The 19410-nt window shown below is 39.1% G+C and overlaps 1 protein-coding gene across 4 annotated transcripts; it reads left to right on the forward strand.

Moving 5' to 3' along the window:
* The first annotated feature begins 19 nt into the window (after positions 1 to 19).
* On the forward strand, positions 20 to 19108 carry SEPT2 (septin 2). 4 transcript variants are annotated; one of them, XM_027703765.1, is made up of 13 exons: positions 20 to 127; positions 2690 to 2722; positions 3857 to 3977; positions 6787 to 6873; positions 7758 to 7881; positions 9128 to 9262; positions 9498 to 9615; positions 10934 to 11035; positions 11331 to 11476; positions 12184 to 12267; positions 13998 to 14055; positions 15930 to 16042; positions 16447 to 19108. In XM_027703765.1, the coding sequence occupies exons 2-12, from the start codon at positions 2714 to 2716 to the stop codon at positions 16032 to 16034; spliced, it is 1089 nt and encodes a 362-aa protein (XP_027559566.1). In that variant the 5' UTR covers positions 20 to 127; positions 2690 to 2713; the 3' UTR covers positions 16035 to 16042; positions 16447 to 19108. The 4 variants fall into 4 exon arrangements, with proteins under 4 accessions (XP_027559566.1, XP_027559567.1, XP_027559568.1 ...); XM_027703766.1 differs by having other exon boundaries at positions 127 to 195; XM_027703767.1 differs by lacking the exon at positions 20 to 127 and adding an exon at positions 275 to 293.
* The last annotated feature ends 302 nt before the right edge of the window (positions 19109 to 19410 follow it).

Raw genomic sequence — 19410 nt, forward strand, 5'->3', positions numbered from 1 at the left:
GCGTGCGCGCCGGGCCCTGCTCCGCCCCGGGGGCGGGGCCTGCGGGCGCGGGGTGGCACCGCCTCTTCGCCCTGGCCGTGCGCGCGCGGGAGCCGAGCTCGCGGACCGCGGCGGAGGGAGGCGCGAGGTGAGGGGCGGCGGGCGCTGAGGGATGGTGGGCGCTGCCCTGCCCTGCCTCGCCCTGGCGGAGCTCGGGTGAGGGGCGGCGGGCGCTGAGGGGCGGTGGGCGCTGCCCTGCCCTGCCCTGCCCTGCCTTGCCTCATCTTGCCTCGCCTCGCCTTGGGAGAGCTCGAGTGAGGGGCGCCGGGCGTTGAGGGGCGCCAGGCGCTACCCTGCCTCGCCTCTCGGCAGCTCGGGGTCTCTCTGCGCGGCTGCAAAGACCCTAAGCTGAGGCGAGGGGGCCGGGAGGGGCGCTGGGAAAGAGTTTGTCCTTTACAGCCGCGCAGACGGACCCCCCGAGCTGGGGGGTTCGGTCGAGGTTGGGCAGTGCTGGTGAGGAGGGAGCGGGCCGAAGGGGCCGCGGGCGGTGCCGGGGAGGTGAGGCGGGGCCGTGCCCGCCCGCCCAGCGCGGGGCCTGGTGGTCGTGTGGGCCGCCGTGGGGTCCCCGAGCGGGGGGCCCTCCCCACAGCGGGTGAGGCGGCCGCTTCTGAACACGCTCTTGTGGAAAACTCCAGCAGCGCTGCTGGAACCGCGGGGAGAGGAACGTCACCGACCAGCTCCTGAGGAAAATCTGGGCTCCTCCAAGGCTGAGTCCTGCCTGTGTGGGAGTGCTCAGCCCCGAGGGGAACGCTGTGGGAAAGATCATACATGAAAGATTTCTGTGCTTGGTCCATATGTTAAAACATAATGGAGCTGTAGCCATCTGCATAACTCTGCTTCGTTTCTTAGTAGCTGTGAGAAACTTTCCTCCTCTCTTCGCCTGCTTCTGAGAAATAGTTGGGTGACAGATAAGTCTCACAAATTAAAAGAATGTTCTTATGTGTTCCAGCAGGATCTAGTTTTGTTTGGCATTGAAAATCGCTCGTGGAGGATGGTTAAGCAGGAATCAATTACATCAGTCATCAGGAAACACTGTTGGAAGGAAGAGTTGCTGTCAGAGCAATCTGGCATGATGATAAAGGGCTCAGGGATAACCTCTTAAGTAGTTGAATAATTCATAGGTCATAGACCAGTATACAGATGTTGCAGATACTGGAATTTATTTTTAGCGTGAAATTTCACTTGAGAAACATGTTATCCAGTTTTTGTTTTATGTGAGTAACCAGGGTGCCAGATTGTTATCAGTTAAGTTCAGCTTCATGAAAAAGGACATCAAATGGCTTCAATGTTCAACATCTGTACTCTGTCCCTCCCATTAAGAATTCTTTCTCAGAAACCACCTCTTCCTTATTGGAGTGATTGCTGGGGTGGAGGGGGGCAGGAAGTAGCTTGGTAACTCTTACTGGTGAAGTAGTCACTGTGAGCTAAAAAGCTGCATCTCTGTAAACCTAAATGAGGTTGCAATTGTGTACATATACAGATATACGGTACCTTTGAGAAGCAAATCCTGGAAATCATCCCCAATTTGAAACAGCTTTACCTTCTGCCTGGCACAAAAAGTAGGGCTCCTGTTCGTCTGACACCGGGCAGTTTGTTTTGACTCAAGATGACTCTTTGCTGGGAGGAACAGACTAAAGGGTGCTGCATGCTGAAGCAGTTTGGTGTCATTTCACATGATGCTGAACTTGCTGACAAAAATCTGCTTGGAAGATGGAAAGAATCAGGCAGTGATAATTTCAAATCTGTAGAATAAAAGTGGTAATGAGCTAGCTAGAGAAAAGGTGACTATGGGCTTAGGGAGTGGGAACAGATACCTTTTGGTTAGAGGGTGAGCCAGGGGAGGGTCTAGAAAGGGGACTTGTGGTCTCCTCACTTACAGATACTAGCATATGCTGACATTTTTATGTTGTCACAGTAAAAACCTTGATCTCTTGAACTCATGCAAGGACTGTGGATGACTCTCTGTTTGTCAAGAGACTTTTTTACAGAGAGGGGTTGGATGAGAAATTTTTTAAAAAATTTTTTAGGAAAAATATTTTTTGCGCCTCTTTTGTATTTTACATGCAGCTGCATGTGAAAATTTTATATTGGCAACAGAAGGTAAAATGACTGAGTTTGCAAGCATCTAGATGAAAGAGGAGGAGGAAAAGATTCATATTGAAACTTAGCTCTTTACAGAACACTCAAGCGTGAACGGAAATGTTGAGGGGAAGGAGGCTTGAGAAGAAAAAAAAAAATACATGAGTTTGGGGTTTTTTTAGCTTTGAAAAAACTGTTTCCTGTAAAGAGCAAGATGTCCTTGAGCAGGGTGTTTGGTTTGGTTCGTTTCCGGAGAGGGTGTGAACCTTTCAGGCTTCAGAATGGTTTGTCGCACATCTGGTGCCTTCAGCACCCCACGTTCATGTTGCTTGAATTTATTGTCTGACCACGTTCATAGCAACAATAGTAGCTGAAAATTCTGCCCCTCATTAGTACAGAAGAGTCAAATACTTGCACCTTGTGAAGGAATTGACACTGTTTCAGAATCTGGGCATCCAATCAGGAATGCTGCTCCTTTAATTTCATGTGCAACAGTGGATATTACACTGATTTGTTGCCTTTTTTTTTTCTTGTACAATTTTTAATAAGCTGAAAAACTTTATTTTTCTAGATTTGTTCCTGTCCTTTCCTAAAAATGTCCAAGGTAAGAATAACATTTCTGTCTTCCAATGTAACAATGTGAAACAGATAATTTGTTTTTAAATATTAATCTTCGTGGATAAAATGTGCAACTTGCGTTGTGTTTGATGTATGCTTTACTAACAGTCCATGAGAGAGAATTCACATTTAGAAGACATGATATTGAAATATTGAGTGACGTAAAACATACATTAAATTAGTTTCCTGCAAGTATAAATCTCTGCAGTTAACTAATACTCTTGGAAGGATTTAATTTTGGTCGTGGAGTTGTGTGTAAGCTCCCTGGTGCATCTTCATTGAAACTCCCATTGTGCTACTTTGTTTTGAGCAGGAATCATTTAAGAAAATTATGTTCTTAGATCTAACTTCTTCATTTACTAATAGAACCAACTGATTTTTCAGTAAAATCCTTCATTAAAAGGATTGGTGGTAACCTACAGTATTATTGGCATGCTGGGATTCACCTAATTCTTGGCCCCCAGGGTTTGGTATGATGCACAAAACATCTCTGTTGGCTTATTGGAGTGAAATGAATGATAAAAGGTGCTTGAGTAATGTGTTTGAAGAGGTAAACTAAGAGATATAAAGATTTCTCTGCCATATTTGTAGTAGTGGGCATTCCAAACACTGTTGTGTAAATTCCCCTTCCCCCCACTTGGAGAGGTCTCTGAAGAGCACTTACAGCAGACAACTGTCACTCCATGAGTTGCTCAGGGTTTTCCTTTGAATGTGCTAGAAGTGGATTGGAAATGGTCATCTTTTTATTCAAGTCCATACAAATTGGACTCAAGCTTTTTTATTTTAACTGTGTGTGAAGACACTGTTTGAAGTGTGGGATTAGTGACTGCACTTCAGACTTTGTCACACTTTGATAAATTATTGTTTGGGATTTTGTTTCTTTTTTACTTAAGGTGATCTTGGCTGGAGAGCTGAATAAATGACATTTTTTTTAAGCTGTAGGTCATTGTTGTTTTCTGTGCTTCTATGTGAAACTGTTGAATAGTAGGAATCTCTGAGTACTTTCCTCTCCCTATGTCACGCAACTTCAAACCATTGGAAATAAACAAGGAAGGCAGTTCTACAAACAAATATGTCTCGAGTGGTTGCTTATTATTGTCTTCTTTTATTTCATTTTTAGCAACAACCTGCTCAATTTACCAATCCAGAAACTCCTGGCTATGTTGGATTTGCAAACCTTCCCAATCAGGTTCACCGAAAGTCTGTGAAAAAGGGGTTTGAATTTACTCTTATGGTGGTTGGTAAGGAAACATTTTATAGTCTTTCTCAAAATTAGTACTTGCTCATGGGGAATTTGAAGTTAAAATGAATTTTACTTCCACTATTGTAAGACTCCAGCTTGCATCAGGAACTCTCCTGTACTTTCTTTTATAATTTCTTAATTTTATTTTTTATAGTTTATTAATTCTTGCAGCAGTTGCTTTCCACACTACAAACTATGTTTGAATACATTAATAAGTTTGTGGGCAAAGAAATTCTGTTATGCACCCCAGTAATTATTTCTTCCTTCCTTTTCTCCTGTCTTGAAGTTTTCAAGCATTCCATTTAAAACGTAGTTTTAAACTGGTTTTGCATTTGAATACAGTCTTTATTCACTTCCACGTTTTTATTAAGAGACTAGTATTAAGGAGAACATTCTATTTAAAATGTTGTTTATGCTTCTGTAATTCAAAACCATCTGAACTCTGGTCTTTCCACCCTTTCTAAATACTCTTGTAAAAGAAGACTGAGAGTTGGTTTTGATGTGAGCTGTTACTTTTTATATGGATCATGATTTTCTGTTAGCAGTTGTAATTTAAAGTGTAATTCTATTTGATAATTAAGAGTCTGTGTTGGTATCTGAAATGGAAAGAAAAATCCACTGTCTGCAGAAATATCTTGGTCCTTTGAAAAGTTTGTTGCTGTTCTTCAAAGTCATGTAGACTCCCAAATCAGACTTGGATGTCTTCTGTCTCTCCTGTTGGGCACTGTAACTTCTGAGTTTTGGTGTTTGAACTCTGCCATTCTGGCTTTTAAATAGGCTTTTGCAAAAAGTACCCTAATAGAATTAGGCTCTTTATTACCTGGCACTACAAGAAGTAAATCCCATTTGTGTGTTAGACTTGTCCAAGAGAGATCACAGTGGGAATGAGCAGGAGAGGTGAGATAGTACAGGATAGGAGGTGTTTAAGTTCTTAATTGTTTTGTATTCCAGTAGTTACAGGGAGAGCCTATATTCTCAAACCTTTCATTAGTTTTGCCAAATGACAGCCCTAGCACTGCTTTTATCCTGTTTCTGTCTTTTGTACTTTGTTGTTGGACAGACTTGGCCCTTATCTTTGGCTTCCTAGAATTTTATCCTAGTTGTTCACTGTATCTTTCCCTGGATTTGCTTTGGATGATACCATAAAGGATATCTTATAAAATCTAAGGGTAAAGCCAAACTATAAGCAGCTGTTTCAAATTATGGTATCTACTGTAACTCTTCAGAATTTACTATTCAGTGAGCCTAAAAACCTGAAGGTTTTGAGAAAGAAAAAATGTGCTTTCTCTGCTGCAGCTAAACTTAATTTCCAGATTTCTTTGAGACTAATTGTGCATAGTGCCATGTAAAAGTGTCCTAGCAGAAAGCAATGTAAAATTATATAGACCAACAGTTGTTTTTAGCCCCTTGAAAAATAGAAATAGAGGGGAAATGACATCGTGTCAGAGTATCAGAAAGGCAATTAATCCAGCCATGTCAGAGTAAAATGGAACTTTACAGTCGTTGCCTGCCAAAATTTTGAGGGATAAATGAAAACTACATGAAGAGAACTTGGAAAAAAGTCATTTCATTGAAAATTTGGACTGGTATTTTAAGATACACTAGCAGAGGGAGGCAGCTGATGTAAGATAAAATAAACTGTGCTTTAAATTGTTGATTATTTCAACAGTTTGGAATGTGAATTCTTTCCCTTCAAATATGCACAGGGTTTAAGTATGTTCTTCTCACAGTGCCTGTATTGAACTATCATTCTTCATTGAGTTGCCATCCTTCTTCATTTCAGAGCATGACAATACTTCTTTGAAAGCTGTCTGCACTGACAGAGTCCTGATCAATGATTTTTCTTTTTTGCACTTTTTTTTTCTGCTTTTTACTGTGGTGTCTGAAAATATGAGCTGGATTTGGCAGCTGGGCTGTGTTGCTCCCAAAGAAATCCAAATCACTTGTATTTATTAACAATTTTGTGTTCATTGTCATTATTAAACTATGACTTCATCTAAATAGTTATTTCACTTGAGAGTCACTAAACTACTGTAGCCAGTGTAATCCTTGACAGCAACTATGAAAACTGATTTGGTTAATGTATAATATTTACCCAAACTGAAAGTATGGTATGTGGCACTGGATGAAATCATACTTTTTTTGGTTTTGCTGAAATGATTCCATGTGACTGTTGAGTTACTCTGGGTGCATTTCTCCACTGGTGAAGGCTGCACTGGTACAATCTGATTTTGAGAGTTTCATTCTGTGAGGCATTAAAAACTGGCAGTTCCTACTCCAATATTTGCTTAAAAACGATTTCCATCTTTTTTTTTTCATTTGTTCAGATATTTTAGTCAGACTCCTATTGCAGAATAGTCTGTCTTACCTAGGGATTACGTGGCCCACCATTTTTAACATCTAATTTTTCTAATGAATTCTATCAACACCTGAAATAAAGCTAAAATTCTAGAAAAGGATCCTTTCAGTCAATCTTTCACATTCTGGAGTGATAAGAGAAAACCATGCCTTAAAAAATCAGGAGATATGAAATGGGAAATATTAAGTTTGAATTGATCAGGTCTCCACTTGACTAGCAGATTTAATTACAAATCATCAGTGAAAGCTCAGGGAAAGTGCATTATAAAGCAGAGATGTAAAAATTGTTACTCAACTTTTTTGGGCAAACTTTTCCAGTGCAAAATTATAAATTGTACATTTTTAATTTGAAAGAAAAATGAAAAAATGTATAGTCAGATAATACTGTCTGGATACAGTTGAAATTATCTATGTAAATATTTTGAATTTATCTTTGTATTGAATCGCAGGTGAATCTGGATTGGGAAAATCTACATTAATAAACAGCCTCTTCTTGACGGATCTCTACCCAGAAAGGATAATCCCAGGAGCTGCTGGTAAACACACCTTTGTTCTAGTTTCTCTGTGCTTGATGATTTTTGGAGTTGAATGCTTTGATCTTGGGAATTTAATAATAGTCAGCAGTGATTTCTAACTGTAATAGTTTCTAATGTATTTCCTGACACTTGAACTGTGTCATAGAATTGGTTTCCTCTGCACCCAATGTCTATGGGATATTTATTATTTAGTCCTTGGGTGTATTCTGTTAGCACCTAGAAAGTTGATCCCTTCTTTTGCTTAAAGAAAGTTACTGTGTCACAGAAAGATAAACAGTCAGAAGCTTTATTTAGTTTTTAATCAATTGCAATTTTAAACATATGAATTGTTTATACCTGCTTGGACTTGCACCCTAATTTCTTTGCTTTGGGTTGGTATTTAGTGAATGTGAACTTCACCTCCTGTTCTTCTTCAGTCCCTTGTCCTTTTTTTATTCTGTTAACCGAGGCATACAATTATCCAACAAAAGAGAATATCGTAAGAAAATAGAGGAAGATGCTATTTCCCCCCTTTGCTAGTTGTTGAATTACTTCCTTTTTAATAGTTTGTCATACTAGCTGATGATTACTTATCACATTCAGCCTTAGGAAAAAAATCTATTACATATAATTTCATATTGTTCTCCAATTACCTACAATTTTGTCTCAGTCCCCTTTGCCTTAGTTTCTACAGTATATTAAAGAAAAGTATGAAGTCTCATACTATACTCTTAAGGACATCTGAAGAATTTATGTATTGAGTCTTGCTGTTATCAGGGCCTTAGAATGTAATCCATAGAATAATATTTATATGGTTGTATCTGCCAATTAGTCTTTGGAGCTTATCTCAGAATGACATGGTCTTACAAATCTGATTCTGAAATATCACGTTTGTTGTCTTTCAGATAAGATTGAACGCACTGTGCAGATTGAGGCCTCAACAGTTGAAATCGAAGAGAGAGGCGTGAAACTGCGTCTGACAGTTGTGGATACCCCAGGATACGGGGATGCCATCAACTGTCGAGACTGGTACGTGCACAGAGGATTTATTTGGATCTGTGCGTGGAGACTGACATACATTTCATATATGTCCCTGGGGGAGAGAGAGCGTAGGGGATGTGTGTGAAGTGCTGAATATGAGGTGTGATTTTTTTTTTGTGGTTTTTAGAAAACCATGCTTTCTAATTTTGAGGAAGCTTGACTTCAGTGTTACGAATTAATTTAAGTACGTGTAAAAACAAAACTGGAAATAAATCTTGTGACACACATGTATTTTTTTTTTCCTCGGTTAACTTTCTTAAGCTTGAAAGAGCTTTAAGTGAAAAGTGACCTTGACTTGACTTGTAGTCACAAAGTAATGGGACACAAGAATTTCAACAGTACTCTGAGAAAGCAAATCATCTAGTCTTTACTGTGAACAAAAATCCACCTTTAGATCTTGCCCACGTTCACCTGAGCATTCTCAGATTCTGTGCTTCATTTTTAAATGCTTTTCATCATCTTTGATTTTTATTGTTTGGTTTGAAGGGGTTTTTTTACAAATTTACATTGTAGTAAGTACTGAGAAATAACCTTGAGATCATTGGCAATCAGTTTCCAATGGTAATCCCTTTCCCTACATCTCTCAGGCCTCTGAACCTCAAGGTAGGAACTGTGTAATCTCAGACCCTGTAGTAACAGAGCAAGGGGCAACAGTTTGAACCTGAAAGAGAAGGGAAGAAATGTTTTACAGTGGTGATGTTGAGACACTGACACAGGTTGCCCAAAGGAGCTGTGACTGCCCCCTCCCTGGAAGTGTTCACGTTGGAAAGAGCTTGGAGCACCCCAGACTAGTGGAAGGTGTCCCTGCTTATGGCAAGGGTTTGAAACTAGATGATCTTTAAAGGACCTTCCAACCCAAACCATTCTATAATTTTAAATCAATTTAGAACAAGAACCTTAAATTATCTGGAACGCATGTTAATGCTAATCAAAATATAAATACTAACCCAAGAGAATTTTTTTGCAGAACTGAAGTTGTGTTACATATATGTATATTTTATCTTACAATATATATTAAAAAAATACACATAGTATCTTGTTATTCTAGAATTCAACTAAAGTTTCAAGATATGTATGCTTCTACTTTTCCAGGCCTACAGAATCAGTAAATGAATTTTTTCCATCAGAAGGTTGGCTCATCAGTAGGATGTCTTGTTGTTATAATATTACCTTTGAAACAGCACTACAGTTGTTGACCATTTGGTGATTTCTCAAATCCATATTTATTTTGCAGTTTTAAGACCATAATTGCTTACATTGATGAGCAGTTCGAGCGATACCTGCATGATGAGAGTGGTTTGAACAGAAGGCACATCATAGATAACCGGGTTCATTGCTGCTTCTATTTCATTTCACCATTTGGCCACGGGTAGGTGTTTCTCTGTCATTGTTTTTTACATTACTTTATTTCAGGGACTTTGTTTGTGCCTGTTGACTTAAGTTTTCAGAATCAGGTTGCTATCACTTAAGGAAGTGCTATAACTGCTGGCATTAATTGAATGTATTCTTTCTCTCTGTGTAAAGAGAGATATTTATGTTGGTGTGAAAGTAAATTGTAATTTAGAGTAAAAATAAATAAAACTTTTTCCATATTTTGATTTTAGCCTTAAGCCTCTGGATGTTGAGTTTATGAAGGCCATACACAACAAAGTAAATATTGTACCAGTGATTGCAAAAGCTGATACACTTTCTCTGAAAGAGCGAGAGAGACTAAAGAAAAGGGTGAGTGTTTTTCTAGCTTGCAGAAATGTGTTGTCCTTTGATTGTAGCAGTATGGTGGCTGAAGAGAGGGACACTCTCATTAACCTTACTCTGCCCTAGCTGAGGAAAATATAATCTCCTGCACAGTGTAACATCATTTAATATGTAGTTTGAGATCTTGTAAATTATTTTATTATGTACTTAACTGAGAAATTGTCCTTAGAATGTTGCGTGCAAAATGGCAGATTGGCTACATTTACAATGACATTATGAGTGCATTTTGAAACTTTGGAAAAATACTTAGAGACATTTGCTGACCTGTTTAATCAGTCCCAAAGCAGAGACCACATCTAGAATATATACATGTGTGTATATATATATGTATATATATATTTATATATATATGTATATATATATATATATGTATATTTTTTTTAATTATTTTTTTTACCTAGTCAGAATTCTGATGGTTGAAAAATGAGATTTTCAGAGATGTTTCTGATTTTGGGGTTGTTTTTCTTCCCCTGTGTCACTCTTCTTCGAAAACATTCCAGTTCTGTCTTCCAGAGGCTCTTAACACATTCAGTCTTGCAGGACCTGATGCCATATTTGCTGGAGGGAGAGCAGAAGAGCAAAGGCTGGAGGAGTCAACAAATAATCATGAGTTAATAAGATATATGAAGTTTAGAAAGGAGGGTTAAAATTAACTTGCCAAAAGGCATGCTTGATCCAGTCTTAGCTCTTGTATTTAAAACTTTGTGTGATTTTTTTTCAGTTATTCTGAAAATCCTTATAGGTATCTTACCTAATTTGGAATAAAAAGGCATACTTTACTAGAAATACTTATTGTGCTAGAATTCTGCAGAAATAAAGATTGTTTTATTGTTTTTTAAAGAGCAAAATTTGGGTTTATGGCAAATGGATTCCAGCTGCAGATGCCATTCTTGGCAGTCATGAAGACAGAAAAAAGTATTTGTTGTGTCTGTAGCTCAGCTGGCTTTTTAAACACTCCTACCTCCACCACCCAAGTAGTAATTCAGAGGTAAGAGCAAGGAGGTTTAGGCTGTGGCTTCTGAGTCAACGCTTTTATTATTACAAAAAAAAAAAAAAAGACAGTGTTTATGTGAACACTATTGTTTGTCTGAAAGTCTGTAGAAAGTAGTTGTTGAATATCCTGAAGAAATATAGTGTTTAAAAACAAATCCTTGTCGAGTAATTCGGATCAATAAGATAGATCCAGATTTTTTAAGAGACTGTGTATTAAGTAATTTTACATTAAGATCTAAAAATACTGACTCTACATGTATTTTATCTCGATTTCTTACATTACAAATCTCAGATTCTGGATGAAATAGAAGAGCATGGCATCAAGATTTATCACCTGCCTGATGCTGAATCAGATGAGGATGAAGATTTTAAAGAGCAGACCAGACTCCTGAAGGTGTGACTGGCTTCACAGGTTACATATGTGAATAATATATTGTGTTTCTTCAGACTGCTCAGATGGCTTTAGAACAAGACCTGAGATGAGACCTGGAATGAGTCACCGTGTCTCTGTGCTCAGGCTTCCCTGGCTGGAAGATGATGGCAACAATTACGTTTATTTTTTAACACCTTCAAATTAAAAGAATTACCAATTTATTACCATAGCATGCAGTCCTGAGCTGAACAAGAGTTGTTCTTGGAGTTGTTTGTCCTGGTTCATTATTAGTAACTTCTGCACTTTTGGCTTTCAGGCCAGCATTCCGTTTTGTGTAGTGGGATCCAATCAACTCATTGAAGCCAAAGGTAAAAAAGTGAGAGGTCGACTCTACCCATGGGGTGTAGTTGAAGTGGAGAATCCGGAGCATAATGACTTCCTGAAGCTAAGGACCATGTTAATGTAAGTTAGAAAACTCCAATTAAATGTCAGCTTAAAAAACAATCACCAAGGTGCTCAAGCACTATATTGGGAGTTTGAAGCAGTTGTGGAATCCTTGGAGACATTCAGAATCTGGCTGGGGAAGGCCATGAGCAACCCTGACCTAGCTGAGCTAGGCCTAGTCAGGGACTGAGCCACGTAAGCTCAATAGGTTCTCTCCAATCTGAATTACTCAATGATTCTGTGAAAATAATCTTTTGTCTAATTCTTTTGTGGAATGCAGTGTTGTAGCACCATTCAAACCCCCAGGAACATAAAACAGCTTGTTTGAGGCCTTGTGCTTATTTCAGTGTAGCACCATTCAAACCCCCAGGAACATAAAACAACTTGTTTGAGGCCTTGTGCTTATTTCAGTGTATCTATGGGTAGGTAGATCTATAGATGTATAGGAGGAGATTTCAAAAGTCCACTGGTTGTTTTTTCACAGGCTTTGCTACTCTGCCCAGCTTCAAAGGACTCGCCACAAAAACAGCTTCAGTCAGGGCAGCCTCAGGGCTGAGGTGGTCCTTTACTGCACTGATTTAACTGAAATTACCTTTTAAATTAGTATTTTAAGAGGGTGTGCATGCTAAGCACATTAAGCTGAGGCAGTGCTGAATGTGAGAGTTCGTTAAGCAAGCTGATGTGACACAGGGATGTTTCATCTTTAATTACTTTTCTTCCTCCAGCACCCATATGCAAGACCTTCAGGAGGTGACCCAGGACCTTCACTATGAGAACTTCCGCTCTGAAAGGCTCAAACGAGGCGGCAGGTTGTTGTCTCATGGCTACATGCTGTTTCTTCCTCTTCTGAATTTATTTTTTGGTCTCTCTTTGTCTCACCTATCGTTTCATTGCTAAGATTTGTTAGATCAAGGGCAGCTCTGTAGCTCCAGGAAGCACCAAATTCAATCGACCAGCTTACAGTGAGTGTAAGAAAAAGTATTTAGTAAATCTGAAGAGACAGTTGTGGCATTGAAAAGGAACAGTTAGATCTGTGCTTTGGTCTGAGACATGAACACAACTGGATTGGAATGTTGGAGGCACATAAGTAGGACAGATGTCTATGATAAACATTGTCTAAAAAAACCCTGCAAGGTAGGTCAGGGCTGATATATTTAAAAGAGTGGATTTTTTTTTTTTTCAGAATTAACAACTGGAATATTTGGACTGTGTCTTTAAAAAAAGATATTTGAGTTCTTTTGTAGCGCTTTCTTAAACGTGACATGTATAAATCATTTTCTTTACATAGCAGTCACAGGGCTGTCAGCCCTATTTTGAGCTGGGATGAGTAGGGCACAGCTTTCCTGGGAAGAGAGAAGGGCAGAACACCTCATTTTTAACTGCAGTAGCAGGGTTTGTAAAGTTGAGTTGGTGAGTTTAGTGGAAAACTGGGTGTTTCCTGGTTTAAGTGTTTCAGCTGCGTCTCTTATTGCAGCCACTAGAGGGTTCCGAATCGCACATTTCGGAGGCTTTGGTGCATTTTGCAAAACTTTTGCCATCCTGCTGTTGACAGAGGTTTTGTCACATGCCTGGGCAGTTTTCAGCCAAAGGAGTTTGTCTCTGCCTGTAGAATTGGCCTACAAGTCCAATTTTGCCCTTCAGGCAAGATGAAATGCTCTTCTTTCCTGGCTTTTAGATCCTGACTTCTGAAGTTCAAGGTAAAAACCCCCAAATTTCCCAGTTCTGGTGCTTGTTATCCAACATATGTGTAGAAAGGCCTTAGAAGTATTGCTACCTCAGGTCATTCAGAGTTAAAACAATTTTTAAAATTTTTAGAGGATTTAAAGTTGTCTCTGCCAGTGACTGTGGCAAGAGGTTGCTGTTAAGTTGGGGTATGTGAAACTAAAACATGTTTTGGTGTCTTGTCTAGTGAAGTGGCCCATATACCTTTGTTTTCACATTTCTGAAATGGGTGCTAGAATGCAGTCAGGTTTCCTGTAAGTGAGGGTAGTTTGTGTGTGAGTTTATTTCAACCTTGCAACTCCTATCCTATAGGAGGGCTTGGCAATAGGTGCTTGTTGACTGTATATTCATTAATGTTCCCAGAGGTTTTTGGGCACAGAGGATTTTTTGACAATGTATATAACCTTTTAACAAACACCAGTTTGTTCACTTTGCATTTTTGATGGCACTTGCTTGATTAGATCCATTAGTAGATCTTCCCTGTTGTGACATGGAGTAGGAGAAAGCTGTTAGCAAAGCAGTAGGTGATCTTGAATAGAGCCAGGTGGGAGTCAGTCGTTTCTCCCAGGTAACAAATGACAGAACAACAGGAAATGGCCTCAAATTGCACCAGGGAAGGTTGGCATTGGCACAGGCTGCTCAGGACAGTGGTGGAGTCAGAATCCCTGGAAGAGTTCAGAAGGTTTGTGGACGTGGCATTTGGGGACATGGTTTAGTGGTGAACACAGTGCTGCATTAATGGTTGGACTTCATGATCTTAGAGGGGTTTTCCAACCTTAATGGTTTTATGTTTCTAACAATACTCATCTTATTTTAGGAAAATAGAAGATGAAGAAGTAAATAAAGACCAGATTCTGCTTGAGAAGGAAGCGGAAGTAAGATGACAGAATTTTGTATTCTTGTAATGGGGGAATTTTTGTTCTTGTGTCACTACTTTAGGTCAAATTATTTATATGGTCTTGGTAATTTGTAAAGGAAAAGGCAGTTATATATATTTACCCATATGAAGTTATATAAGGGTCACTAAGAAAACAGAATGCAAAGAGGTGTCGAGCAGTCTCAGGATAGAGATTTGTTGGAATAAGTGGAATCTGGTGAAACTCCATTCCATTATAGTGCTCATCAATGGATGTAACACTCACTGTGTGGGCAAGGAGGAGCAATCTCACAAAACATATAAAGGTTCTACAGTTAACAACTGCAGGTTGGGAAAAAGTTCAGCTCTGCAACAAAGGAGGGAATGATGGTAAGAATGGTCAGGAATAAAGAATGAAACAGAAATTCTCATTCTGCCACTATGACAAATTCATAATGGGTAACTAATGCTCTTTTTGTTGTAGCCCTAACTCAAAAAGGGTATATCCAAGACTAGAAATAGTGCAGTGAATAGCAAAAAGTGGGCAGAAAGGCTGAAGTGGAGACCTGAAGCAGGTCCTGTACAAGGGGAGATGAGGTTGGTGCTCTTGTTGAGAAGCAGATGCCAGAAGGGAAAGGGGCTTACATGATTATAGGTGGCAGAATGAATGGGAATCTACTGTACAAGCAAGAGGTCTTGGTTAATGGGATTAACAGGTGGCTGATTTAAAAAAGTTAAAGTTAAAAAAGATGCTTCTAAGATAGTCCGTAAATTGTGGAACTCATTGGCATGGAATTTGTGCATAAGAAGATATTTTTGAGCAGATAAGCCCAAAAATGCTGAGAGACTGGAGACTTTGCTCTCTCCATGAATGTGCTCGCTAAATGCAAAGGTAGAATTTTTTGTTTTAGCAAGTTCCAAAGGGACAGATTCTTGAGTTTGAGGGTGTGTGTGGGTAAGTACTGGGAGCAGGCATCTAGTGTTCAGGCTCTTCCATGTGCTTCCTAAGAGCCAGTACTGGAGAGAGGGCTGAGTTAGATGAACTCCTTGGCTTGCCCTAGCACAAGCAGATGCTCAGCCTTCTATTAGTGATCTTAGTGGTGACACAGGTCTCAGAAGGTAACCAGAGTAAAAATGAAAAGGGTTGTTGTTTCAAGGAACAAAAAAAGAATAGTGTAACGTTCTACAGGTTTAACTTCATTGTTAAGCTTAACTGTTTAGTTTGAGTTTACAGTGTAAGTGCACAGAGGCAAAGGAACCCAAAATTATTGCAGTGAGGCTCACTTGCCACCTCTCAGAGCTGGGTACAATAAAAGGATTTAAGTATTGTATGGGCAACATGGTTGAATTAATCTTAGTAGCTGAGTTACATAATTACTTTGTGATTAAATGTTGCAATGATCTAAAACTGACCTTCAACCAAGTTTAATCATGCTTATGTTTCCTTGGATGGTTTGCCTGTAGTACTTGCTTCCACCTAGTCATCACTAGCAAGGGAGTTGGGGAATAATCCTGACAATTTTTTTTTTGGTGGCAAATACTGGTATAGTTTGGAGGGACACAAACAAGCTGCTTTTCTTCTGGTGATAAACTTTAGTAACTGTGTTTGTTCAGCACTTCAGCACCATCATTTTTATGCATTTAAGTTCAGAGACTTCCATTTAGGGATGCTTGAAAGCCCCATCCTACAGTGCAATAATAAAACCTGTTTATTTCAGTCAGTAAATGCCAACCTCTTCAGGGATGAAGAGCAGTAGAAGATACCATAACCCAAGGTCAGATAAAGAAAATGTGATCTCTCTTTCATATAAATAAATAATAGGTTGGTGACAGTGAAGAATTATATTCTGAGGGGAGATTAGTCTAGAGAATTCTTCTGTGCTACTTTTCCAGCTCCGTCGCATGCAGGAGATGATTGCAAGAATGCAGGCACAGATGCAGATGCAGATGCAAAGTGGAGAAGGTGACAGCAGTGCAGTTCACGGGCACCATGTATAAAGTCTTGGGTAAGATGTGTAAACAGCCACTTGAAGGGCTTCTCCTTTAACTGTTCACTAGTGTGATTGGTATTAAGAAGTTCTGGAAAAATGTTTATAAGGTGAATTTCCAGAGGTTTCAATTTCAGTTTTAATTTTTAAGGATTAACTGCTGATTCACTAACAGTGAAATGGCTTGGAGTCATTGTTGTGGTGTTGTGTGTATGTGTATATGCAAATTTTGCAGAAAGTCAATACAATATATGCTGGTACGAATCATGGAAGAAGTCTTTGAAATAGTTTAAACAGGTGATTCTAAGCTCATGGTGCAGTCATTGTTTCCTTGTGACTTATAAAACATGTGCAGTTCTTTTGGGTTTCTAACTGTGAGAAGACAGCTGATCTGAAATTGTATTTTCCTGCCTTGTTTTCAGATGACTTTATCTCCTGACTCAAAGGAGACCTTCTGGAGTTGGATTGCAGTGGTGTTGGAGCAGAAAGAATACCTCTTGCTCCCATGTGACTTGGAGTTTCCTGTAGAGTTTAATGTGGGAATGTTTTGTGGTAACTCTTGTGAGATGTATTTTGTAACATGTAGTCACACAATATTTTATATATTATACACATTTGACTTTGGTTTTTTTAGTCATTTTTACTTTGAGGTCATTTTCGATTTCCCATTGTATTAGGGATACAAAATAGACATTGAAACTTTTCTAACCTGATACAGCATTAGATACTATTTTTTTTAATATACCTTATTAGCTACCTGCTTCTAACTTTGTATTCCATTTAGAAAACAAATGTCTGTCAGTGATATCTTCTTCAGAGCCAGGTAACAGTCACCTCACTAAGGATCCCTGCAAGGTTAATTTTATATATATTGCAGTGTTTACATGTTTGTGTCTGGGAGACCATCAGCCCCTTCTCTGTCTCTGCTCACTGCAGGAGGATCTTCTTGGCCTCTGCAATTGTCAAATGAAAACTCAAGCATTCCTTGTGTCTTAGCAAAAGAAAGAAGAGGAAATGTCTCTGGGAGAGGCACACTGTGTGTTACATGACAGGCATTATTTCCTTCAGATTTAACCTTGAGGGTTATTATTTGCCTAAAATCTTTTACTCTATTGCAACTAATTCTGAAGAGTTTCTTGTAGGTTAGCACAAGTCAGTCCCGCTATTTTCTGGCATTATTGTAGCCAAATAAACTTGAATAATGCTGATATTGTTAAATGGGGTAAACCCCAAAGAGTAGTTTTCTATGCACGGGTGTTTCCTATATCCAAAAGCATAAAAAAATCTATAATTCCTAATTAGTATTTTCATAACGTTTTTAGGGCATTGAAAACTGTTAAATATAGTATAAAATATATACTAGCACACTTCTATTTTTTAAAGTAATCTGTGCCTGACAGGATCAATACAAACTGTGTTTTAAGCTCTTGCTCCAAGATGGAGTCAGCAGTATTACTTTGGAAGTGACTCTGATTTTTTTTTTATTAGGCCAAGGTCACTTCCCTTAACACTGATAGCAAAGGAGGCTGTTTTCAGCTTGGCTGGACTTGTGCTGCATATCATGCCTGGTGTTGTGTTTGCAGCAGGGAATCACATCTGTAGTACACAGACAGGGCAAGCAGTGACACACCTTGGGTTGTCCACAGCTTCTGATAAAGCCAGCATTCAGATTTCTTCATCTGATCTGTTGCAAAACATCCTTATCAAAACAGCTAATAAACAGGTAGAATTACAACTTCTTTCTTCTCTTTGAGCTCAGGTGCAGCTGCGACTTTTATAATTTTTTTTTAATGTTTCTTTGACAAAAATAATAGGATTTCTACAGCTAATGTATAATTCCAGTGTACTTCAGTGGTTAGATTAAATATAAACCTGCTAAGCAACTGAAATTTTTACCTGCCTGAAACTACTGTTTATAAATTGTTTTATGTTTGAATCTTTCTAAAAATGTGAAATAAAGCCCTGCATCATAGCCTTTGCTGGGGAGCTTCAGCTCTCTTTACAAAAGCAGTTACTGTCAAAGTTAGACACGACTCGTTTGACCTTCCCTAACCTTGACAGAAGTGAAAATGAGAACCTTTTTGTATGCTGAGATTCACGGAAGCATTAAGTCCCGTTTTGTCAAATATTTACATATAAAACTTGGGTGGAAAAACATGTGCTTCTAAATTCTTGGGTTGCTTTTTCAAAAGAAAGTCTAGAAACAAATAATGTGGCAGCACTGCCACAGAACACTCCACACCACCTTATTTATTTCTGTTGCTATGAGCCTGTACTTGAAGAAAAACTGTGAAGTCTAAAGTGTCTGCACAGGGGCCTGGTTGTACGTGTCACTCTCCCTGTGTTTGTTGTGTTGATAGTTTTTCCCTCTATTTTTTAACATGGGAAGAAAAGTAGATTGTCCATGCATTTAGTGCTGTTTGGTCACTACCTGTGGAATTATTTCAGGCAATATGTGATTCCTTGAAATAGCACATATCTATTAAAATATTTGGTCAGGATAAACTATTTTGTTTGATTCTTAGACAAAAAAAAAGTTGATCTCCAGATTCTAGCAGGAGAAATATTTTTGTATGTTGTTTTGGTTTTTTTGATGGGAAAAAGCAAGTTTATGGCACTTGCCATTTTAACTACAATACTCAAGACAGGTAATTGCTGCTTCTTCCCAAGCCCTTGGGGTGATTGTTCATAGTGTGCCTGATGTCTCTGAAGGTCTATTTCCCCTACACTTTTCTTGGTATGGTCTTGAAATTCGTGGTTTCATGTTAAGACATCAAAAGTGGGACTACTTTTCTCAGAAGCTGTTTCAGACAAACTCAGCTGCTGGTAGAAGAAAGACTCAAAGTATCAGAAAGACCTGGGGACAAAAGGTAGATGCTGTTTGGTGGCTTGCTGAACCAGCCCCAGTTCTTTTTCTGTTACAGCATTGTGACGGTTTTCATTTTAGGAGTCAAAATACTTTGGAATTTGCAGAGCTTTATGGTTGGCAGCATATATTACTTGTTCTTGGTACAAAAATCTGTTATATTCTGTTTTATGTACTGCCATTAGCCAAAAGGATAATAAAAAAATGCTAAAAAACAATTTTGTCTTTATTACAATTCTTTATTATAATCAACCCCAGCAATAATAATTTGTGGTGATATGTTTGAAATATTTTCCTCAGTCCTGCCAGGACAGGGTTAATTTTTGGAGCAGCTGAGAGGGGCCATAGCCAGGACCTGGAGGTTGTTCTGTACCACCTCATGGCAGTGCCTGGGGTGGGGGAAAGGGAGTCTCTTCCAGGGAGAAGGGGTTCCTTCCCAGCGAGTAAGAGTGGTGCTGGTCCGGAGCCAGAGGCTGTGATGTGGTGATGGCTGCCTGAAACTCTCTTTTGTACACTTTTG

Source organism: Neopelma chrysocephalum, unplaced genomic scaffold (assembly GCF_003984885.1).
Source record: "Neopelma chrysocephalum unplaced genomic scaffold, ASM398488v2 Primary Assembly neopelma1_252, whole genome shotgun sequence".
NCBI classification, from domain to species: Eukaryota; Metazoa; Chordata; class Aves; order Passeriformes; family Pipridae; genus Neopelma; species Neopelma chrysocephalum.